At 38.5% G+C, this 25837-nt stretch overlaps 2 protein-coding genes across 2 annotated transcripts; one reads left to right on the top strand and one right to left on the bottom strand.

Moving 5' to 3' along the window:
- Positions 1–8193: 8193 nt before the first annotated feature.
- Positions 8194–8574, bottom strand: LOC121999716. The gene has a single exon (XM_042554360.1). The coding sequence runs from the start codon at positions 8572–8574 to the stop codon at positions 8194–8196; it is 381 nt and encodes a 126-aa protein (XP_042410294.1).
- Positions 8575–10193: 1619 nt separating this feature from the next.
- LOC121999715 (receptor-like protein EIX2) lies at positions 10194–13115 on the top strand. Its single transcript, XM_042554359.1, has one exon. The coding sequence runs from the start codon at positions 10194–10196 to the stop codon at positions 13113–13115; it is 2922 nt and encodes a 973-aa protein (XP_042410293.1).
- Positions 13116–25837: the final 12722 nt, after the last annotated feature.

The following is a 25837-nucleotide window of genomic DNA, read 5'->3' as shown; positions in this document are numbered from 1 at the left end:
GAGTCCAAGTTGTAGTCTAGGTAAGGGAAATCTCGGTATGTCGTGGAAGCCAGGTGGATAGGTCTGGAGGACTTGATCCCTGGGTAGCCGAATACTGAGTCTTGGTGAGTGAAGCCAAGTGGAGAAAATCCTAAGGGGTGGTAACCTTAGGTAAAGAGAAGTCTTGGAGGAGTGAACTCCAAGCAAGGTTGATCGGATGGTTTCCGGTCGACCACGCGCGGTCGACCGGACCAGCGGATCTCGGTAAATCTAGGTTTAGGTTTACTATTGTTTTCTGTATTACTATTATTGCTGTTGGCTAATATGGTATTACAGGAAAAGTCTTAGTGGATCAGGCGATCAGACACTGAGCAGGCAAAAGTCCAAACATGTCTGGAGGAGCATGTTTGGCAGGTAAGTTGAGGTAAACAACTGGAGGAACGACAGTGAGGTCGGGTTCCCAAAGGGAACAACCTAAGGTCGCTGATCCAACTGAAGAAACCGGGAAGGTTTCCAAGTTGAGATCAAGACAGTCCTACTGTCTTTATACTACTCATGCATTATATATTACTGTTCTAACCTTTGTGTTGCAGGGATACTTTGCTTAACTCTGTGTTGCAGGTATAGCCGGATCGGTCGACCGAACAGAGGGATCGGTCGACCGAACCAAGTTGACTCAACACAGATCAGTTATGTCAGCACCGATCAGCAGCAAAGGAAATAGAAGTTGATCGGTCGACCGAACCTGGGGATTGGTCGACCGATCCAATCAACATTAATTGCCCATTAATTCATGATTCTGGCAGACTTCGACGAACAAGGTAAAAGCTTGTTCGGTCGACCGATAAAAGGGTTCGGTCGACCGAACCATTGAAGGCCAGTTAATGCAGAATTTACGAGCCAGCGTCAGATTCCAGCTGTGGGTGATCGGAGCTGGTTCGGTCGACCGAACAGAGGGATCGGTCGACCGAACCTCAGTCCACCTATAAAACTAGGCTCGAAGACAGAGGCGAAGATAATTTTTCTGAAAAACCAAAACTCTGTTCTGCAAGCAATTTGAGCTACACGTCTTCGTTAATTCAGCAAGCCACATATATTGCCCGGAAGTGCCGACCACAAGCTGTCTTTCAATCTTCTTGTCGGTATAACTTTACTTTTTGCTTGCATTGTATTTAACTTAAGCAAGATAGTAGGGTGTTACTATCTTGCTCATACTTGTACGATTTGCTTCTTTTCGAAGGATTTCGGAAAGAAGAAATATAGTGATTGCCCATCGGTGCGGTCAAGAACCGCGGGCCTTCGAGTAGGAGTCGAGCTAGGCTCCGAATGAAGTAAAACATTTGTGTCTCTATTTACTTTCCGCTGTGCACGACTTTGATTTAAATATGAAAAGAATAGCTTTTAAAAAGACGCAATATTCACCCCCCCCCCCCCTCTATCGCGCTACTCGATCCTATCAATTGGTATCAGAGCCGGTTAGCTCTGAAATTTCTTAACCGATTTTCAAAGCATTTTAAAACTTTTTTCTTTTCTTTTAGTATATTAATTTTTTCTTCGTATATTTATCTTTCAAACACTACTAATCCCAAGACAAAAGTCTTGGAAATATTTTTTAAATCTTTTCTTGCAAGAATGTCGATATCATATCAAGAAGGACGAAGTATCTATGACCCTCCTCCTTATAATCGAGTATACTTCAGTTCCTGGAGGCAAATGATGGAATGCTTCGTTGGAAGTAACAATTTCGACTACTGAATCACACTAAGACAACCTTCTCGAAACTCAGAATCGAACAAAAAGGTAATGAATATATTAATAGATGTTTTGCCTAATGAAGTTTTGTATCAACTAGAAGGTTACAAGAATGCATTCGAGATGTGGACCAAGTTGATGAAGCTTCACGAGACCCCGTCGAGGCTAGAAGATCAAGGAGAAAGTGAGTCCGAACCGAATCCGAAGAGTTATCCTCAAAACCAGATCCAGAAGATCTAGACCAAATCAGCTTCATCGCTCTAGTGGCTGAGGACGAGGCTAATAGATATGAACCCGAGTCTGACCGAACACTTGAGTCTGAATCTGAAACGGCAATGGTCAAGGGGGAGAATCCTAATGAGGATTCAAAAGGTAATATTTTAAATACAAAATTTAAAGAACACATAACGTGTTTTAATTGCAGTGAAAAGGGCACTACAAAAATAAATGTCCAATGAGTCGATCTGCACAACCGGAGGCAAAGGAGGAGCTGAAGCCTAGAGTCCGGAAAAGGAAGGACCACATCGAATGTTTCAAGTGCAAAAAGATGGGACACTACAAATCTCAATGCTCGGAGAAAGACTCAAGGATTCAGGGGGAGCTAGTATGGTAAATAATTTTAAATTATATGAAAATTTGCATGCTTTAGATCCTTCTTGCTTAAATGGTAATATAAAATTAAAAATGCATGAAAATTCAACATTAAAAATACTTAACAAAAATAATAAAAACTTAATTAATAAAATTAAAATTGACCAAATCAACCCAAACCTTAATCAACATTCAGATCTATTTAATCAATATATTCAACATAATTCGAATCAAAATAATAATTATCTAAAATTAACTAACAGCAAACAGAATTTAACTAAAAATCTAAAAGGTAAAAATAAGAAATTAAACTATAAATCAAACTTTAGAAAACTAGAAAAACAAAATAATATTTTACAAAATAAAATTAATAAATTAGAAAATATTATTAATAATTTTATAAACTAACAAAATCTAGATTTAAATTATAAATCAAAACCAAATTTAAAACAAAACTTTCATAAACTTAATTATAATAATGTACCTTTTAATTATAAAACTAAACAATAATAATAATAATAATAATAATAAAATAATAATAAAACAATAATAACAATAATAATAATAATAATAACAACAATAATAAAACAATAACAACAATAATAATAAAACAACAACAACAACAACAATAATAACAAAACAACAATAACAACAATAATAATAATAACAATAATAATAAAACAATAACAACAATAATAATAATAACAATAATAATAAAACAACAACAACAACAACAACAATAATAACAAAACAACAATAACACAATAAATAAATAACTAAACAATAATAAATCATGTATGACTTGTTTGAATTATATGACTTGCCATGTTCATGCATACTTATCTATTATTTAATATGTCATGCATCTTTTCTATATGCTACTAGTTTAGAACGGTTAGTTAAAAAGGTTTACCAAACCATAATAACATAGCACCGGAATGGATTGGGATGATAGTACGTCAAGGAAACTCTGTCGAAGGCATGTCTAGGTTGAATATGGAATTCTACCTGGTGCATTAGACTTAGTGGATCTGACCGAAGCTACCCCAGTCAAACATGGGCTAGTTAGACCAAAATTTAGTATTAAGTTTTTTGGGCAGGAACAGTTTGGAAAGTCTTCAGCAAGTGGTCTAATGATATTCAAGTAGGCCATATGCCTCGCCACTGAACTGAAACTTATCCTTAGGACACCTGCTTGATTAACCCAAAGCTAAGTTTGAATCTAACATGGGTTCAATAACCTTTTTCAATAAAATCAAATTCAAACTTAATTCAAATCTAATTCAAACTAAATTATTTAAAAACTTAATTAAAATTATTTTAAAACTTAATTAAAATTATTTTAAAAACTTAATTAAAATTATTTAAAAACTTAATTAAAATTATTTTTAAAAACTTAATTAAAATTATTTAAAAACTTAATTAAAATTATTTTAAAACTTAATTAAAATTATTTTAAAAAAAAACTTAAATAAATTATTAAAATTATTTTAAAACTTAATTATTTTTAAAACTTAATCAAAATTATTTTTAAAACATTAAATAAATTAATTTAACTTTAACCTTTAAAAAGTAATTAATTAAACTTAAATAATCATACTAAATTGAAACTATTTTTTTAAACCAATTATTAATCTAACAACCTACAACCATAGCAATTAAAATTAATTAATAATCATTGAATTTTAAAATTAATCCTTTATTAATTAGTTAATAAATTTAAAATCAGTAAACTAAATATTAGTTCAAATAATGTTACCATTAATTAATCATTCATTTTAACCCAAAATTAATTTAAGTTAAACTAAAATTCAATTTAAGTAAAGTCATCTCACACAATTATAGGATTACCATACTTGAAAATTTAGAATGGGTGAGATGCTAAGAAAATTAAAATTTAAACTATTTTCTTAAAAAGGATTTTGAAAACTTATAAATCTATTTTCTTATGAAATATTTTTCAAATCTTGATTGATGATTGATTGAGTGTATTATATATAATTATTGTTATTCACCGCCTAAGTCTTTAGAACCTTAAGTCAATCGTGACTCTTAGACATACATAGAAAAGTCTTCCTTATGGGTAACAAGGATATCTAAAAAATAATGTCCAGTTAAGGGGGGGAGACTTGGTTGAAGGACATATTTTTAAAATCATGCTTTTGAAAACATATTCTAAAAAAAATTGTTTCAAAACACTCTTTGAAAATTGCTTGATAAAACTTCTTTACAATTTTTTTTTTTAAAAAAAAAATCTTAAAATCTCTTAATCAAATATTTTTAAAAAAAAAAAAATATATATATATATATATATATATATATATATTACTTTTACAAAATTCTTCTTCAAGCATTATCTTTTCAAAATCATATTTTTCAAACTCATACTTTTTGAAAAATACTTTGAAAATTACTCTAAAAACTTTATGTTTCATACTTTGAAAATACTTTGGATATTTTGACATTCATATCTTAGTAAAAAAAAAAAAATTTGACAAAGTCCAAGCCTTGGAATATCTTTTTAAAATCCTTGAAAATATTTTTAGCCTTGAAATATTTTATATTTATTTTGAAAATGGTATTGAACTCTGATTTCAAATACTCTTTGGAAAGAATGCTTGATAAAAACGCTTTACAAATTTTTTTTGGAATTTTTGAAATTTTTTAATTAATATTTGATGCATGCTCACTTAGATAAATACATCTTATTATTGTCCTTCAAAAGGGTGGGAGAATACCTTAGAAAATATCTTGGAAATGTTTAAAGGTATTCTATCATTGTTGGTGCAAAACTTCGGGATCCTTAGCAATTAAAAGTCATTTATGAAGGGTTCTTTTTGTTGTATGAAAAAAGGGGGAGAAAAGAAGTTTAAGTTAGAAATCTAAATCTTTTTAATTGACCTAACTTAAACATATTTGTCAAACATCAAAAAGGAGAAGATTGTTGGTGCAATCGACCCCCTAGGTTTTAATGTCAGACAAATATGTTTAAGTAAGAATGTTTTAGTATGGAGATTGATCTAGGGAAGTCCTAGTTGTAGGCTAGGCAAGGGAAGTCCTAGTTAGAGGCTAGGCAGGGAGAGAAATCTCGGTGTATCGTGGAAGCCAGGTGGATTGGTCCGGAGGACTTGATCCCTGGGTAGCCGAATACTGAGTCCTAGTTGTAGGCTAGGTAAGGGAAATCTCGGTATGTCATGGAAGCCAGGTGGATAGGTCTGAAGGACTTGATCCCTGGGTAGCCAAATACTGAGTCTCGGTGAGTGAAGCCAAGTGGAGAAAATCCTAAGGGGTGGTAACCTTAGGTAAAGAGAATTCTTGGAGGAGTGAACTCCAAGCAAGGTTGATCGGATGGTTTCCGGTCGACCACGCGCGGTCGACCGGACCAGCAGATCTCGGTAAATCTAGGTTTAGGTTTACTATTGTTTTCTGTATTACTATTATTGCTGTTGGCTAATATGGTATTGCAGGAAAAGTCTTAGTGGATCAGGCAATCAGACACTGAGCAGACAAAAGTCCAAACATGTCTGGAGGAGCATGTTTGGCAGGTAAGTTGAGGTAAACAATTGGAGGAGCGACAGTGAGGTCGGGTTCCCAAAGGGAACAACCTAAGGTCGCTGATCCAACTGAAGAAACCGGGAAGGTTTCCAAGTTGAGATCAAGACAGCCCTACTGTCTTTATACTACTCATGCATTATATATTACTGTTCTAACCTTTGTGTTGTAGGGATACTTTGCTTAACTCTGTGTTGCAGGTATAGCCGGATCGGTCGACCGAACAGAGGGATCGGTCGACCGAACCAAGTTGACTCAGCACAGATCAGTTATGTCAGCACCGATCAGCAGCAAAGGAAATAGAAGCTGATAGGTCGACCGAACCTGGGGATCGGTCGACCGATCCAATCAACATTAATTGCCCATTAATTCATGATTCTGGCAGACTTTGACGAACAAGGTAAAAGCTTGTTCGGTCGACCGATAAAAGGGTTCGGTCGACCGAACCATTGAAGGCCAGTTAATGCAGAATTTACGAGCCAGCGCCAGATTCCAGTTGTGGGTGATCGGAGCTGGTTCGGTCGACCGAACAGAGGGATCGGTCGACCGAACCTCAGTCCACCTATAAAACCAGGCTCGAAGACAGAGGCGAAGATAATTTTTCTGATAAACCAAAACTCTGTTCTGCAAGCAATTTGAGCTACACGTCTTCGTTAATTCAACAAGCCACATTGCCCGGAAGTGCCGACCACAAGCTTTGTCTTTCAATCTTCTTGTCGGTATAACTTTACTTTTTGCTTGCATTGTGTTTAACTTAAGCAAGATAGTAGGGTGTTACTATCTTGCTCATACTTGTACGATTTGCTTCTTTTCGAAGGATTTCGGAAAGAAGAAATATAGTGATTGCCCATCGGTGCGGTCAAGGACCGCGGGCCTTCGAGTAGGAGTCGAGCTAGGCTCCGAACGAAGTAAAATATTTGTGTCTCTATTTACTTTCCGCTGTGCATGACTTTGATTTAAATACGAAAAGAATAGCTTTTAAAAAGACGCGATATTCACCCCCCCCCCCCTCTATCGCGCTACTCGATCCTATCACTAATCACTCTGTAGAGAGGCTAATTTAGCAAATACTGCTTTAGTTGTGTTGCTAAAAAATTGTGTAGCAGAATAGATCTGTTCACTTTCATCCCGAGTTAAAGTAATAATCAATATGTTATTGAAAGATGAATAGGAAGACTGATAATTGATGTACAACCATAGTTAATAAGCATTGACTAGTTGTTAATATTTGATAGGGGAAAAGAATTAACTTCTGATACATGTTTAAGGTCCAACGTGAAATTTTTACAGATTCTTTCTTATTATATTATAATACATCTGAGAAGCCGAAATAAACAATTGATAGCATATTTTAACTCCTTGAAACCTCATAAATCCATAGGAATTGAAATGGGTGCAATCTAAGGTCTCTAGGTCCATGAGTGGGTTTCGGTCAAAACCCACTGATGGACCTAGAGACCTCAGATTGCACTCATTTCAAGTCCTGTGGATTTCTGAGGTTGCAAGGAATCGAATGGTGTCGTCCATTGCATATTTTGACTGATCCAGAGGTATTAAAATATTATAGAAAAAATTAGCTAAAATAACCTAACATGGGCCTGATATGAACCATATCAGGTCCATGATTCATATCAGGCCCACATTAAGTTATTTTAGCTGATTCTTTTTATCATATGTTAACACCTTCGGAGAAGTCGAAATATGAAATGAATGGTACCGTTGGGCTCCTTGCAGTTTCAGAAATCTATAAGACCTGAAATGAGTCCAATCGTAGATATTTGTGTCCATCAGTGTGTTTTGAAATGTTATTAAAGAAAACATGTTAAACTCTAAGGGCATCCATAGTGGTTAGAACCCATTGTGAGCTCCTTCGTTGCCAAGTTTGCGCCACATCAAAAGTTGAAAACCTCATACCTCTTTCTACTATCAAAAAACCTCTCAACAACTCCCTCATGGGTACCACACTTTTCATTATATATAATTCTCATTTCTCCTTCATATTTTACATTATACGCCATTAATTTTTATAAAATTTAAATTTATAAATTGCTAACATTAAACAACATTAATAATTAAAAAATATATAAATATTACAGTGCATCAAATAAAAAGACATAAATTATAATAATATATAAAAATAAACGTAAACTCATCTACACCAAGCCATGTCTCTATTTAATTTTTCCACTATTTTTTCATATAAATAAAGTTGTCCTGGTGTCATCTCACTAGTATCCTTCATAAGAATTTCATAATCCTTATGAAAGATCTCGGCTTCCCGCAAAGTCATTTTTTTATTTGATATTTTTTAATATCTTGTCATTCTTTGTCGATGCTATATTCCATTGTGTCGCTCTCTCTGGCTTTAGATTTGCCCTTTCTCTTCGCTGCCTTTTGCCCTATAGGACGAATGCGGACTTCAGAGTCATCTAAATCAACACTTGTATCTGGATTTGATGTTGAAGTGTTTCCCCCTGATTCGGATGTCCTTGCCTTCTTGTTAGAGTAATGAGCAACTGATTGTGAAGTATATTTCTCATATTCTTTGAGAACCCTCCACACATGCATATACTTAAAATCCTTGCCTTTGTTGTTGACTTTCCACATATTCAATGCATTCTCCAACATATTCTCGTCACTCCAATCGTTTTGCCGATGAATATAAAAATTATTATAAGTTACAGAAAATTCATTTACCATCGGTGCAGACCTATAATAATGTGATTTTAGCCGCTGATAACTTCTTGTCATAGATCCAGTGGGGCGATGTTTGTTGTAGTAATCAGCTATACATTTCCAAAAAGCTTGATCCTTCTGGTCATTACCAATGATTGCATCAGTGCTTATAGTTGTCCATGACTTCGCAAGGACCACATCTTCATCGAGAGACCAAAATCTTCATTTTGATTCATTTTCCTCCAGCTCAACTTCACGCTCCTCTTGTGATGAGTGTGGTGGCAACTAAGTTGCAGGAACAGATAATGGTGTTAGAGATTTTTTGTCGCTGATAGATGGATCAATAGTTTCCCTTCTTGATTCATTCGAATGTATGACAGGTGGTTAAGTAGGAGAAAATACGTAAGGATAAGGCATCCCAAGTTGGCTACCCATTGCTGACCAATCTTGGGATGGATACATACCAAATGGAGCTGGGGCGGCATTACTTGGATTTCATGTCTGTAAAAAATTTTGAGAACTTTGGAAATTTGGAGAATATTGTGTAACATATGAAATATTTTGAACATTTGGAGGATATTGTGGGTGAGAGAAAATATGAGGATATTGGATATTTGGAGGAGTGTGAGTATTTTAAGAAAATGTATTCCCTTCCGTATTTGAAGAATTCAAAAGATTCATAAAAGAAGTATTGAGATTTTCATACATCTCGAATGCAAATAGGGAATGAAAGGAAGAAATGAGTTGAGAGCAAAGATAGCAATGGAATGAATGAAATAGATCTCATATTTATAGATTTTTTTTATATATTAAATAATTAAATTAAAACGTTGAACAACGACTAAAATTTAGCCGTTGTTCAATGGCATGCAATATGTAAATTAGTCGTTGCTCTCTTGTCTTTTTTTTTAATTATTAAAAAAATTTAAATATAAAAAAAAAATTAAAGACCACAAAGAAGCGGCTCTTTAACCACAGAGCCGCTTCTTCATGTAAATGAAAAACCTCCCTATGTGGATGCTCTAATCTCGTGAGCCTGATATGAAATAATATCATGCCCATATTATGTTTTGCATGCATGCTTATTTCAAAAAGAGTGATAAAAAAGAAGATGAGAGGAAAGAGAAGAGAGGTTGCATTGAAGAGAGGGAAGAGAAAACAAATTATATGTAAACAAAATAAAAAATTGACAAATGATTGAAGTGTAAAATGGGAAGAATAGAAAATTAAATATAATATTTGATAAATATAAAAATATAATACGTCTTTTCATCAATTCCTTTTATAAATTACCTGGAACTTTCTCGCGTCGTTAAAAACCGTGTCAGACGCAATTCAGTCCGTTCGACGCGGGCAGGATAAATTGTTGATCAGCTTGAAGCCTTGAACCACCGTGCACGTTGCTTGAGAATAAACAAGTCTCTTAACTGCTGTCCAATCACTTTTGTTTTTTTTTTTTCAACATCAGTACAAAGATTAATCCTCCAAGTCCACGTACACATTAAAGCAATGACTGAATAGCCGATACGAAGACTAGACCCTCCGAGTCTTAGATTTTCCATGTACACACCAAAGCAATCTATACTAAATTATTCCACTGTTATATACCGATATCATCCAGGTATAGTTACTCCTTGAACATCATGGATGTCACCAGAGTTCCTCAATCCATGCAAATTGTCTTTGCTCTCTTCTTCCTGCTCTTCCAAGCAAGAGAGTTCAGTTGCTGCCATGATACAGAGAGGCAGTCGCTCTTGAAGTTCAAAAGAGGAATCACTGCAGGCCAATTGTCCTCTTGGGTCGGCAAGGACTGCTGCTCATGGCCAGGAGTCGGATGCAATCACACCACTGGACACATTATCCACCTGAGCCTCCAAAATATAGGATTGGAAGGTGAGATCAGTCCTTCCTTAGCCGCCCTTGAGCACCTCACCTACTTGGATCTTAGTTCTAATGGCTTTGAAGGTCCCCTTCCTATATTCATGCATTCATTTCATGACCTGAGGTACCTTAATCTCTCTAATTTGTATCTCGAAGGATCGATCCCTCACCAACTTGGGAATCTGTCAAACTTACGTGTCCTTGATCTCTCATTCAACTCATTGCTCCTTGACAACTCGCGGTGGCTTTCGAGGCTTGCCTCCTTGCAGCACCTCGACTTGAGCGATATCAGCTTCGCGAGAGGGGTAAAATGGCTGCAAGCACTGAACAAGCTCCCTTCCCTCGTCAAACTGATATTATATCAGTGCATTATTCCAGATCATATCCTCCCCTCTCTTCCTCATCTCAACTTTACATCTCTTACCACACTTGATCTGTCCTATACCTATTTCAATTCTACTCTTCCTGGGTGGTTGCTCAATTTGACTAGCTTGGAATTTCTCTACCTCGGAGGAAACTACTTTTCTATTCCTTTTCCAGATGCTATAGAGAATAAAGTCTTTCTGAAAGAAGTCGACCTTTCCTATAATCATTTCATTCATGGTGATCCTTCAGTCAGATTAGAGGAGCACTGTCAGCTACAAGTACTTTCTTTATCCTGGATGAACATTACCGGAGACTTAAACCAATTTAAAGGAATGTTTAGCGGATGCATCAGGGAGAGTTTGAGGAGTCTGGACCTCGGTGGCAACCAATTGAATGGCAGTTTGCCGGAATGGCTAGGAGAATTCAAGAATTTGGAGTCTCTTCTCCTCTACTCAAACTCATTCTCAGGTCCAGTGCCAGCTTCTCTTGGTCGGCTCTCCTCCCTCCAGAACTTAATGCTCTGGGATAACCAACTGAAGGGCAGTGTCCCAGAAAGCCTGGGAGGCCTTTCAAGCCTTGCTAACTTGGTTCTTCGAAGCAACTCTTTGGAGGGTGTGGTGTCTGAAAAGCATTTTGCTAACATGACAAAGTTGAGGCAACTGGACCTGAGATATAATTCTTTGGCTGTGAAAGTGAAATCAGACTGGGTTGCTCCTTTTCAGTTGGAGAAAATTCTTCTGGGTTCTTGCAGACTGGGACCTCAGTTTCCCACCTGGCTGAAGACCCAGATTAATTATTCTTGGCTCGACTTATCTTACACAGGGATTTCAGATGTCGTGCCACACTGGTTCTGGAAGCTATCGTCTAACTTTGGGCATTTGGATCTATCACACAATGAGTTAAAAAGTATGGTTCCAAACATGATGCACATTAACCTTACTTTGCCATTTTCCATCGACTTGAGCTCCAATTTCTTTGAGGGCCCTGTGCCTCTTTTTCCTTCGAATTTGGACAGCTTGGATCTGTCAAATAATTCCTTTTCAGGTCCAATACCTGAAATCATAGGCACAGCCATGCAGAGTTTGTACTTTTTCTCTCTTTCAATGAACAATATTGAGGGTCCAGTGCCCTCTTCTATGTGCAGAATGACAAAATTACGTGCTGTTGACCTCTCGAGAAATCATCTCTCGAAAGAGTTGCCTAATTGCTGGCAAGATCTAACAGATTTGGCAGTTTTCGACATGTCGAGCAACAATCTCACCGGAGTGCTACCTAGCACAGTTTGTTCCATAAAAGCTCTGCTGTCTCTGCACTTGGAAAACAACAACATGAATGGGAATTTACCCATCTCCATGAAGAACTTGACAAGACTCAGAACACTTGATCTCGGAAGCAATGAGTTCACTGGAGGTATTCCTTCCTCGATTGGACATGGACTGCCACATCTCAAGATTCTCATCCTTCGATCGAATAGGTTCCATGGTCATATTCCACCTCAGCTGTCAAACCTCTCTTCTCTTCAGATATTGGATTTATCACACAATAGTTTCTTAGGAACTATACCTCCAACCTTTGGCAACTTCAGCTCCATCAGAATATCGCCTAAGAGTCTGGGGGAGATCGTCGATGTTGGCTCCTACACGGAGACCATTTTGTTGGTAACTAAAAACCAAGAGAACTTCTATGACAAATTGCTTTCCATAATGACAACCTTGGACCTTTCAGATAACAACCTGTCCGGCCAAATTCCTGAACAAATCACGTCTCTTTTAGGCTTATGGAATTTGAATTTGTCAGGAAATCATCTTACCGGAGAGATCACTCACAAGTTCAGTCAGCTAATCGAGCTGGAGTCTTTAGACTTGTCGAGAAACCAGCTCTCAGGTTCCATTCCACCAGCATTGTCCAATTTGACCTTTCTGAGCCACTTCAATGTGTCCTACAACAACTTGACAGGGAGTATTCCATCAGGAAACCAACTGAATACCTTCACTGATCCATCTGCATTCATGGGCAACCCGTTTCTTTGCGGCTTTCCTTTAAACAACTCTTGTGACAAGGTAGTAACTGACGAGCCAGCTTACAAGAATGAGATCAAGACGCACAATCATGATGCGATTTGGTTGTATATCAGTGCGGTGCTAGGATTTGTGCTTGGATTCTGGGTAGTGTGGGGGGTCCTCTTGTTCAGCGAGGCTTCCCGGCATTCATATTTCCGTGTTGTGGATGACTTTTTTGATCGTGTGTATGTTTCAGTCGTCTTAAACTTTAGATTGATCAAAAGGAAGGTGTGGAATAGAAAACAAGGTGTCGCTTAGTTGTGTTGTAGCTTTGTGCGTGTTAGTTAGAGCCCTAGAGCCAATCATTTGATGATTGTATGGACTCATTGTATCATATTCTTGTATATTAATAAAGGCATTTGTTTGGTTATTATACTTATTTGTATTAGTGCCAAATAGACTAAGTATAATAGCGTCCTTGAGTAGAAGGTTCATACCTATATCAATCGATTAGTTGAATCGATAGTGAGATGATATAGGGAACACTACTCTAAATCATTCCTAGTCGAGTATTAACATTCAGGGACAATGTTAATACAATAAGACTAGCATGTAGTTCAGCTCGATGACTTGATCTCACAAGTCATGGATATAGAGATATCAAGCTGACACATGGGTATACATTGGAGAATGTATACTGAATGACCCGCCATGAGAAAGTATCATGGATCGTTATATGAGTGTCATATACTTTCTCATGTGGCTATTAGTATGACTATTAGTCCTTAGACCTGAAGTCACCATGGATCCCTACATAAGGAGTTATGTACTTTGGTTTCGTCAAACGTCACCCGTAACTGGGTGGACTATAAAGGCGATTACTGGGTATATAACGAATTATGTAGAGGGATGTGAGTGATGTAGATGGGATCTATCCCTCCCATATGACGGGAGCGACATCGGTATTCTTGATAGAGTGAGACCACTAAGTGCATGGCCATGCCCAAATGAGTCAACATTAGATGTTGAGCTCATTTGATCGAGTGAGTCTACTTAGAGTTCAAGATTTAGATTGATTAGAGGATGGCACGGTCTATGCCTCATATTGATCAATCTAGATGTCTAGGATAAAAGGACAATGACATATTTTGTGAGGAGTCACAATTAGTAGTCACAAGGTAATGTTGGATCTCAACATTCTTGTAACTTGGGTAGTAATGATGTATTGCTAGATACCGCTCATTACTTATGCTTCTAAATGAGTTTAGGGGCATTGCCAACGTTACAAGAACCTATTGGGTCACACACAAAGAACATGTGGATGGAGATTAGATTCATATGATGAACCAAGAGGATTAGATTCATTTGATGAATCAAATTGGATTAAGAGTAATCCAAATTGGGCTAATTGAGTTGGATTCAAGTTGATTCATGTATTCAATGAGTCTAATTTAGATTATGACTCATTAAATCAACTTAATTTAATGAATTAGATTCATTATATTAAGTTGGCTTGAATCATATGGTTGGATTAGATCAACCATGAGAGAGATTTGATCAAGTTTGACTTGATTTGAGAGGAAGAGAAAAAGTCATGTTTGACTTGACTTTTTGCCACATCACTAGTGAGTTGGCAAGATGTGGACCAATAGGATTGCTCCACATCATCAATGTGTGCCACCTCATGGAGGTTACAAGCCTCCATAGCATTTAATGTGGCCGGCCCACGTTAAATGAGGAGGTTACACTTATTGCCATATCATTTAGTGAGGTGGCAAGATGTGGACCAATGGTGTTGATCCACATCATCCTAGAGTGCCACCTCATGGGGGTTACAACTCTTGATGGTTTCCACATTAATTGGAATTAATGTGGAGGTTACACCTCCTAGAGTGGCCGGCCACTTTGTGAATGAATGGGAATTCATTTTTCATTCATGTGGTGTATTCACTCTTCTTCTCCCTTGAGTGCTCTCTCTTCTCTCCATGGTGGTTGCCGTGAGGTTCCTAGAGTGGAGAGGGTGATTTGAGTTAATCCAAGAAGTCCAAGAAGAAAGGTAATACTTTAGAGGAGTGTATTGTATTCTCTTCCTTGCTTTCCTTTCTTCTTCCATTCCCATCCGAGAGCCCTAGAAAGTGCTAGCACACTTGGGGTCTCTCTTCTCCATCCTTGAGTGCTAGAGAGCACTCCTTGTTCGTGTGGATATCACTAGAGAAGTATCTACTTTGATACTTTGGAGATCCAACGTGTACCTTTAACGAGCGGGATAAGCGAAGGGCACGCTTCGAAGGTATAACTCTCATCTAGTGTAGATCTAAAGGTTTTACAAACTCGTACAAGAAAAAGATTTTTCGAAAATTTTGTTTACGAATCTTTGCACGAGATCCATGGCTTTGGGTGACTCGGGGTTTTCGCGACGCGAAAAAGCGGTTTTCACGGCCCGAAGAACCCAACAGTGGTATCAGAGCCACGTGCAAAGACTTGTACGAGTTCGTTTGTATTTTTATGAAAAATATACCTTCTGTGATTTTCTGTAAAAATTGAGTTTTTAGAGTTTTTATGAGTAATTTTTCCGTAGAAGCGAAGCACAAGTGTCTCGGCACTTGTAGGCTTCGGCTACCGGAAAGTTTTCTTTTAAACGGCTTCGTTTTGCCCCAAATCCGTTTGGGACAGCGGGGTCGGGTGTCATTAGATCGCAAAGGAGCAACTCACGATGGTTAGATTGTGGGTAGGGGTACTGCCCCTAACCCCGCAAGGGGATTTGCTCCGCGATTGCACCCGAAATCGCTAAAAACGAACCCGCCGGGAAGATTTTTCCGAAACGGCAATGTCTCGGCCCAAATCGTTTTGGGACAGCGGGTTTAGGCGCTGTTGGATCGCAAAGGAACCCTCGCGATGGTTAGATCGCGGGTAGGGCCGCTGCCCCTGGGCCCCGCAAGGGGATCCGTTCCGCGATTGCGCCCGAAACCGCTAAACGGGACCGCCGGGAAATTTTACTCGTAAAAATTTTAAAAATTAATTTTAAAATTATAGAAAATTATGAAAATATATAATTTTGAATTATATATAAATTTTGTGATAGTCATGGCCCAAAATACCCAATAAGATTGGATTTGTGTTGTAATTCATAATACGGCCTGCGTGCCGTCATATGATTGTGTGTGCTGTATTTTATTTTTTTTCCCACGGCCTGCGCGTCGTGCCTTTCTCTTATTCTGGTTGTAAATTAGATTTAGACTCGAATGTAACTTGAGTTTCAAATTGTAATGTACAAATTGGAGCGGTGGAGGGTCCACACGAGACGGAGTTCCGAGGCGGGCACGAGCAACACCAGGTGGTCAAAGGGAGGAGCTTGGAGAAGCTGTTGACCCTAGGTTGACCATTCGATCTTCTCATTGGCTTGAGAAGATCGTAGTAGAGCCATGACTAAATCACAAATAGATTAATTAATTAATTGTTATGTATTTGATGCATGTTTAATAATTAATTAATTAATAAGTGCCTTAACGATTAGATTAGATCTAAGTCGTGCACATGATGCACCCTTGCGATTATATTAGATCTAAGTCGTGCACAAGATGCATCCTTCTCGATTAGATTAGATCTAGATCAAACCAACTTTAAAATGCCTAACCGTGCCGTGATACCTATCACTACCTCGATCACATGTATTGTTGAATCTGCCAAAGCAGAGCAATACATATTATCTTGGTAGGGTACGGAGGGACAATCTTGGTCCCGCCTATCAACGCATGGGTGAATACAAACTCAATTAGATTGAGTATTCCTAGTTGCTCGGTTAGATCGAGTCAACTATAGGCATTCTTCCAACGGTTGGAAAAGATAGGTCAAAATCACATCTATATTAACTCTCGGGCGTATTAGTCAAAGCTAACTCGAGTTTTAATATAAATGCGGATATTAATCCTATAAACAAGAGTTGCATAGAGATGTAATTGGTAATCGTTACCTACCGATCATACTAAGCCTTGGGCGTATTAACCAAAGCTAACTCAAGAGTTAGTATGATGTGGATCTTGTCCCACAAGAATTATAGTATTCAGTGGGAGCATCATTTAGTTAAAGGCCTAATTAAATGATTTTAAAAGAATATGATATTTATTTCTGTAAATTTTCTGTTGTAGATAACCATGACGTCGAACACGAATTCCTTCTCCCTGCGATCTGTCCTTGAGAAGGACAAGCTCAACGGAGCAAATTTCCTGGACTGGTACAGGAACTTGAGAATAGTTCTCACCCAAGAATGTAAACTATACGTTCTGGAGCAGCCCATTCCGGAGGCTCCTCCTGCCAATGCCCCGCGAGCAGACAAAGATGCTTACAAGGAGCATCAAGACGACGCATTAGATGTGTCCTGTCTAATGCTCGCGACCATGAACTCTGAGCTTCAGAAGCAACACGAGTTGATGGGCACTTACGATATGGTTGAGCATCTTCGCTAACTATATTAGGGACAAGCGAGGCATGAGAGATTTGAGATCTCTAAGGCACTGTTTCAGTGCAAGATGTCGGACGGGGCTCCTGTAGGTCCTTATGTACTCAAGATGATTGGGTACACAGAGAACCTACAAAGACTGGGGTTCCCACTTGGCCAAGAGCTGGCCACTGACTTGATCTTGCAGTCCTTGCCGGATAGCTATAGTCAATTCGTTCTCAACTATAATATGAACGAGATTGACAAGCCACTGCCCGAGCTACTTAGTATGTTACGAACTGCTGAGATTAACCTTAAGAAGGTTAAGCCCATTCTGATGGTCCAGAAGCACAAGGGCAAGGGCAAGCCCAAAGGTAAGGGAAAGTCTCAAACCAAGGGCAAAGGCAAAGCACTGAAGCCTAAAGGAGGGGTCACCAAGGATGCTACCTGCTTCCACTGCGGTCAGACCGGGCACTGGAAGAGGAACTGCAAGGTATACTTGGAGGATCTTAAGAAGAAGCGAAGTGAGACTTCCACTTCAGGTATATATGTTATAGAAGTCAATCTATCTATTTCTACATCATAGGTATTAGATACTGGATGTGCTTCTCACATTTGTACTGATGTGCAGGCGCTGAGAAATAGCAGGGCATTATACGAGTAGGCAATGGAGCACGGGTTGCTGCTGTTGCTGTAGGAACTTATCAGCTATCTCTGCCCTCTGGGCTTGTACTAGATTTAGATGATTGTTGTTATGTGCCTGCTCTTACTAAGAACATAGTTTCAGTTTTTTGTTTAGACAAGAAAGGATACTCTTTTATAATAAAAGACAAATGTTGTTCTGTTTATTTAAAAGATATGTTCTATTGTAGTGCACCACTAATAAACGGACTCTATATTCTAGACCTTGAGAGCCCTATCTATAACATTAGTACCAAGAGGTTCAAGTCAAATGACATGAACCAAACTTATCTCTGGCACTGTCGCTTAGGTCATATAAATGACAAGCGCTTATCCCAGCTCCATAAGGATGGTTTGCTGGACTCATTTGATTTTGAATCATATGAGATATGCGAGTCATGCCTACGAGGCAAGATGACCAAGACTCCCTTTAGTGGGCACAGCGAAAGAGCGACTGATTTGTTAGGACTCATACATAGTGATGTATGTGGCCCTTTCAATGTTGCTGCTAGAGGCGGTTATAAGTACTTCATCACATTTACTGATGACTTCAGTAGATATGATTATGTGTATTTGATGACACATAAATCTGAATCCTTTGAAAAGTTCAAAGAATTCAAGAATGAAGTACAGAACCAGCTTGGCAAGAGTATTAAGGTACTTCGATCAGATCGAGGTGATGAATACTTAAGCCATGAGTTTCGTGACTACTTAGCTGAGTGTGGGATTTTATCTCAACTCACTCCTCCTGGAACACCACAGTGGAATGGTGTATCCGAAAGGAGGAATCGTACCTTATTAGATATGGTACGATCTATGATTAGTCACACAGATCTTCCGACATATCTATGGGGATATGCTCTAGACACGGCAGCTTTCATACTCAACCGAGTTCCATCAAAGGCCGTGATAAAGACACCATATAGGATATGAGCTGGGAGAGATACCCAGGTGTCTTTCATGAGGGTTTGGGGTTGTGAGGCTTACGTTCGACGTCAAGTCTCAGACAAGTTAGGACTCAAATCCGACAAGTGCTACTTTATCGGATATCCCAAGGAAACTAAGGGATATTACTTCTACATTCCCAGTCAGCACAAGGTAGTTGTGGCAAAGACTGGAGTCTTTCTAGAAAGGGACTTTGTTTCTAGAAAGACTAGTGGGAGCACATTCGATCTTGAAGAAGTACAAGATGCGAACAATAGCACTGATGCCTCGATGGAAATTGAACTGGAACCACAAAGTGTTGTGGATGATGTTGTTCCACAAAGAGTTGAGGAACAACAACCAGTTCAAGTAGACATACCTCTTCGCAGGTCTGATAGGGTACGTCGTCAGCCTGAGAGATACTCATTTCTCTTATCTGACCATGATGACATTGTGCTCATAGAGGATGAGCCCACCACCTATCAGGAAGCTGTGATGAGATCAGATTCCGAGAAATGGCTAGAGGCCATTCTCGGAGCTGGAATCTTCGATTCGTTGATGTGATCAAACAGTTTGGTTTCATCAAGAACGAAGATGAGCCTTGTGTCTACAAGAAGGTTGTAGAAAACACAGTTGTCTTCCTCATATTGTATGTGGATGACATACTACTCATTGGGAAGGACATCCCTATGCTTCAGTCTGTCAAGACCCGACTAGGGAGTTGCTTATCAATGAAGGACTTAGGTGAGGCATCCCACATTCTTGGGAAACAGATCTATAGAGATAGATCTAAGAGATTGCTTGGCCTAAGTCAGAGTACATACATTGACGAGGTACTCCTACGGTTTGCCATGCAGAACTCCAAGAAGGGATTTCTGCCGATGTCACATGGAGTGAGTCTTTTAAAGACTCAAGGTCCCTCTTCTGGAGAGGAGAGAGACCGCATGGATCAGATCCCTTATGCCTCAGCTATAGGATCGATCATGTACGTCATGCTATGTACTCGACCTGATGTCTCGTATGCTTTGAGCATGACGAGCAGATACCAGTCAGATCCAGGTGAAAGTCACTGGATAGCAGTCAAGAATATTCTTAAGTACTTAAGAAGGACTAAAGAATATTTCTTGATATATGGAGGCAATGATAAGCTAGCTGTAAAGGGTTACAGTGATGCTAGCTTCCAGACCGACCAGGATGACTATAGATTGCAGTCAGGGTTCGTATTCTACTTGAATGGTAGTGCTATGAGCTGGCAGAGTTCACAGTAGTTCTACAACGTTTCCATCTTATTCGAGAGATTATCGATAGAGGAGATGTGAAGATTTGCAGAGTATCTATAGAAGCTAACATCGCAGATCCCTTGACCAAGGCTTTGGCACAGAGAAAGCATGATGGTCACACTAGGTCATTAGGCCTTAGAGCCTATACTGATTGGCACTAGTGCTAGTGGGAGATTGTTAGTTAGAGCCCTAGAGCCAATCATTTGATGATTGTATGGACTCATTGTATCATATTCTTGTATATTAATAAAGTCATTTGTTTGGTTATTATACTTATTTGTATTAGTGTCAAATAGACTAAGTATAATAGCGTCCTTGAGTAGAAGGTTCATACCTATATCAATCGATTAGTTGAATCGATAGTGAGATGATATAGGGAACACTACTCTAAATCATTCCTAGTCGAGTATTAACATTCAGGGACAATGTTAATACAATAAGACTAGCATGTAGTTCAGCTCGATGACTTGATCTCACAAGTCATGGATATAGAGATATCAAGCTGAAATATGGGTATACATTGGAGAATGTATACTGAATGACCCGCCATGAGAAAGTATCATGGATCGTTATATGAGTGTCATATACTTTCTCATGTGGCTATTAGTATGACTATTAGTCCTTAGACCTGAAGTCACCATGGTTCCCTACATAAGGAGTTATGTATTTTGGTTTCGTCAAACGTCACCCGTAACTGGGTGGACTATAAAGGCGATTACTGGGTATATAACGAATTATGTAGAGGGATGTGAGTGATGTAGATGGGATCTATCCCTCCCATATGACGGGAGCGATATCGGTATTCTTGATAGAGTGAGACCACTAAGTGCATGGCCATGCCCAAATGAGTCAACATTAGATGTTGAGCTCATTTGATCGAGTGAGTCTACTTGGAGTTCAAGATTTAGATTGATTAGAGGATGACACGGTCTATGCCTCATATTGATCAATCTAGATGTCTAAGATAGAAGGACAATGACATATTTTGTGAGGAGTCACAATTAGTAGTCACAAGGTAATGTTGGATCTCAACATTCTTGTAACTTGGGTAGTAATGATGTATTGCTAGATACCGCTCATTACTTATGCTTCTAAATGAGTTTAGGGGCATTGCCAACGTTACAAGAACCTATTGGGTCACACACAAAGAACATGTGGATGGAGATTAGATTCATATGATGAACCAAGAGGATTAGATTCATTTGATGAATCAAATTAGATTAAGAGTAATCCAAATTGGGCTAATTGAGTTGGACTCAAGTTGATTCATGTATTCAATGAGTCTAATTTAGATTATGACTCATTAAATCAACTTAATTTAATGAATTAGATTCATTATATTAAGTTGGCTTGAATCATATGGTTGGATTAGATCAACTATGAGAGAGATTTGATCAAGTTTGACTTGATTTGAGAGGAAGAGAAAAAGTCATGTTTGACTTGACTTTTTGCCACATCACTAGTGAGTTGGCAAGATGTGGACCAATAGGATTGCTCCACATCATCAATGTGTGCCACCTCATGGAGGTTACAAGCCTCCATAGCATTTAATGTGGCCGGCCCACATTAAATGAGGAGGTTACACTTATTGCCATGTCATTTAGTGAGGTGGCAAGATGTGGACCAATGGTGTTGATCCACATCATCGTAGAGTGTCATCTCATGGGGGTTACAACTCTTGATGGTCTCCACATTAATTGGAATTAATGTGGAGGTTACACCTCCTAGAGTGGCCGGCCACTTTGTGAATGAATGAGAATTCATTTTTCATTCATGTGGTGTATTCACTCTTCTTCTCCCTTGAGTGCTCTCTCTTCTCTCCATGGTGGTTGCTGTGAGGTTCCTAGAGTGGAGAGGGTGATTTGAGTTAATCCAAGAAGTCCAAGAAGAAAGGTAATACTTTAGAGGAGTGTATTGTATTCTCTTCCTTGCTTTCCTTTCTTCTTCCATTCCCATCCGAGAGCCCTAGAAAGTGCTAGCACACTTGGGGTCTCTCTTCTCCATCCTTGAGTGCTAGAGAGCACTCCTTGTTCGTGTGGATATCACTAAAGAAGTATCTACTTTGATACTTTGGAGATCCGACGTGTACCTTGAACGAGCGGGATAAGCGAAGGGCACGCTTCGAAGGTATAACCCTCATCTAGTGTAGATCTAAAGGTTTTACAAACTCGTACAAGAAAAAGGTTTTTCGAAAATTTTGTTTACGAATCTTTGCACGAGATCCATGGCTTTGGGTGACTCCGGGTTTCCGCGACGCGAAAAAACGGTTTTCGTGGCCCGAAGAACCCAACAGTGCGAGTGTCTGTTTTGTAAGACATTGTCCTCTTCTTCTTCTCCTGAATTTGACATTGTTGACTATGCTCATCTACTGTAATAAAAAGTTGCAAATTTCAATTTGGTTATTTATATGTGTGTTTTTGTTTCATTTCAACACACGGTAAAATTGTTCTAGTGTAATTTTGAGATCCTGGGTTTGAATCATAGAAACAAAGATCGTGTACAATAAACCCAATATAATCCGATCATTCTCGGAAAAGTTATCAAACCTGCACAATTATTAGTGACTCTTCTTCTTAAAGCAAGCTCAATCAACATGCTAATGGAGGAAGAAGAAGAAGAGTTCCTGAGTCGCCTCAAGAACAGCTTCTGATGGCGCCGTTGACTCACATATTGACTCTGATTGCGGATCGAGCAAAAAGAGGAGGAGACGAGGCAAGTAATCCTTCGCCATCTCATTCCTCTTTCATTTCTTTCTCTGGTTAATCTTCTCATAGCGTTCTGCGGAGAGCGAATGGTGATCTGTGTTGTGGTCATCCTTCATGCAGGCTAAGAGAAAGGAAGTGATTACTTTGTCAGATTCAGTCGTCGTCGAAGCCAAAGCCAAACAGTTGGTATCATCGCCGATGAGTCACTTTGAAAATTTCTTCTCTCTCAAAACTGAAGCGCTTGGAGAAGGCAGGGAGATCTCTGAACTGCTAGATCTATTGCTGAAGCTGTTGGATCCGTCCGTGTTTAGCAAGTTTGGCATCCTTGCGTTATCTATCATTGGCATGGGAATTGATGTGGTGGTAAATGGAGCCCGCCAATGATGAGTCAAAGGTGGGAAAAATAGTCGACGTGGAGATCAAAGTCAAGACGATCAAAAGCATGGAATCGTCGGGCCATCAAAGTTGGTCGAGCAGGCGGCAACGGGCCGATTGAGCATGGTCGCCCACTCAGCGAAAGGAGGGTCCACGAACAGGATGACGCCCGGAAACTCATCCAACCAAATTGCTCGCCCAACCGAGTGATAGGCAACGCCCCATAGCTAGACGACTAAAGAGAGGACGGATGTTTGCAACTTTGACAACCCTATAAGGGCTAGTCCAATCGGACCACCTGTCCGATCGTACGAGGAATAACTTACCGAGTCGAGAGACCGTGGAGAAGGACAACCTCGAGCGATCGGGCAGGGAATCCCGATCGAACTGTTCCCCGGCTCGGCCAAGCAGTGGGACCCCTTGCTTAGCTCATCATATTCTTCTGGGAATTGGTGCCGCTGATAACAAAGCATGATTAGCTGATAAATCGTATGGTGGAAGCTTCAACTATTATGTCAGGGATTTACATGGTCTGTTAAGTAATGGTGTCAGGGACACTTTTCTGACTTATCTTTTCATAGAAAAATGTGCATGCGCTTTGAGAAGCGTGCATATACGCTATAAGGTTACTATATAAAGGGGGTCTATACACTGGAAGAGATATACATTATTTGTGATTACGCTCTTGTTGTTGTTATAATTTTCTTTGTTCTTCACCATTGTCGATGATTGACTTGAGCACTGACGTTCTTAGTTTTGCAGAACGGAGCGGAGTCTTCACATGTTCAACCATAGAGGCACAGCCAGCTGTTTTCACCATTTTCAGACCGGAGTACCAGGAGGTCTTGGAAATATCAGTCTTGCTCTAGAATTATACTGCAATAAAAGAATATCTTTAGCAAAGAATTGTGTCTCTATATTAAGAGGCATTGATTTTGCTCGAGGAAAGTATGCTCTTATACATGTTTGAGAAGACTTTTGGAAGAAATAATGCATTTGGTTCTCAAAGTATTAGACTTTCCTTGATCAATAGCCATGGAGAAGAAAATTACTTGTAAATTAAATACTCTGTCAAAGTTATTGAACTTAAAGATACAGTTGGAGGAAAATACTTTGGATCGTGAAATATGGTAACAACCTTAGTTGTTTGAACTGAGCTATTGGTGTCTTCCTACCCTCATTTGAAAGCTTTCTAAGCTTTATAAGAAGAGAAGAAGAGTTGTAGTATAATGATATTGTATTAAAAAAAAAAATACTTACCTTGTAATTTCATATTACATGAGTATCCATACTACTCAATAGAAACTTCTAGATTATACATCATTAATTAAATACATGAATTACATGATTTATGTTTCACTTAATTCATGTACATTAAACATTTATAGTTCATGTATTCAAGTTTAATTCAACTTTAACGGTGGACACAATTCGATAGAGTTGAAATTGCTAAATGTCAAGACAAGGAGATGAAGGCAAAATCACGAAATAATAAGTTGAAGGACATATGGTACCGTGTTGCTACAATTTTGCGACATGCATGGGAGGAGGCTCTTGAAGGCCTCCAACCATTTTACAAACAACATATCAAAGTGCTCTTTGAGAATGTGAAAATTATAGATTCAGATTTGAATGATAGAAAGCATAAGGCTTCATTTCACCTCAAGATTATTCAAGATAGAGAATCACAAAGCAACATCATCTTTCATAAGTTGCCTCTCCACTTTTCCTTCCATGAACTAAGACTGCATATTTTTGGTGTTTTCATGAACACATACAATTTGATTTATTTTGTTTCTATTACAGTCCCAGAAGACAGATTATGACAAACACATGGTTCGTAGCTTTCAAGATACCCAAAAGGACAGGAAGCAACAAATGGTCGGTTGAGTTCCCTTTTTCTATGTTGCTTTTCAACTTGTGTTTTGTTTAAAAAAACATCTATATACTATTTTTTGCAGGAACTGTGATATAGTAGAGTCGGCTAAGAGCATTAGTTAACTCAATACATCTCTTTGATACCTTGAGATATCCTTCAGTTATGACATTTGAAGGTTGCCCAAGAAGCACTTATTTCAACAACCTTCAATGAACAACTCAATCTCTTTTCAGGAATGAACAAGCTGATCAACAAGAGAATTTTTTTTCCATTTCTGCAATAGCAGCTTTTACCCCAAGTAAAACAGTTTCTGAATTTTCTCAGTTAGCAACCTGTAGAAGCATTGTCCTGTTCAGAAAAACTTCGACAACAAAACTCTAAGTGACTGGTCTTCCAGTTCTTGGGTAGTAATCAATGTCTCACCCACTCTTCTAAAGTTAAATCATGAATTGTTTAGATCCTACGGATTGAAAGTTTCAGTAATTATGAGTGTTGAACTGAGAGAGTTATACTTCTCGACCCAATTGCATGATAAGGTACGAGAAAGGGAAAGTTTGAGTCTGAAAAATGTTAAAAGTATTTATCAACTTTTATGCTCCTTTTATTATTTATTAGTTCATGATTTGTTTAGTTCAGATATATAAATCTCACTTGCTAATAAGAGACAATTGGTAATATATAAATCTGCAAGAGGCTTTTAAGGTGGTCGTCTATTGTTTTAGTTTTAGTTTATGGAGCATAACAATCTAGTAGTGGAGAGC

The sequence above is a fragment of the Zingiber officinale genome, chromosome 7A, assembly GCF_018446385.1.
Source record: "Zingiber officinale cultivar Zhangliang chromosome 7A, Zo_v1.1, whole genome shotgun sequence".
Taxonomy (NCBI): domain Eukaryota; kingdom Viridiplantae; phylum Streptophyta; class Magnoliopsida; order Zingiberales; family Zingiberaceae; genus Zingiber; species Zingiber officinale.
This window is presented reverse-complemented; position numbering and strand designations above follow the sequence as displayed.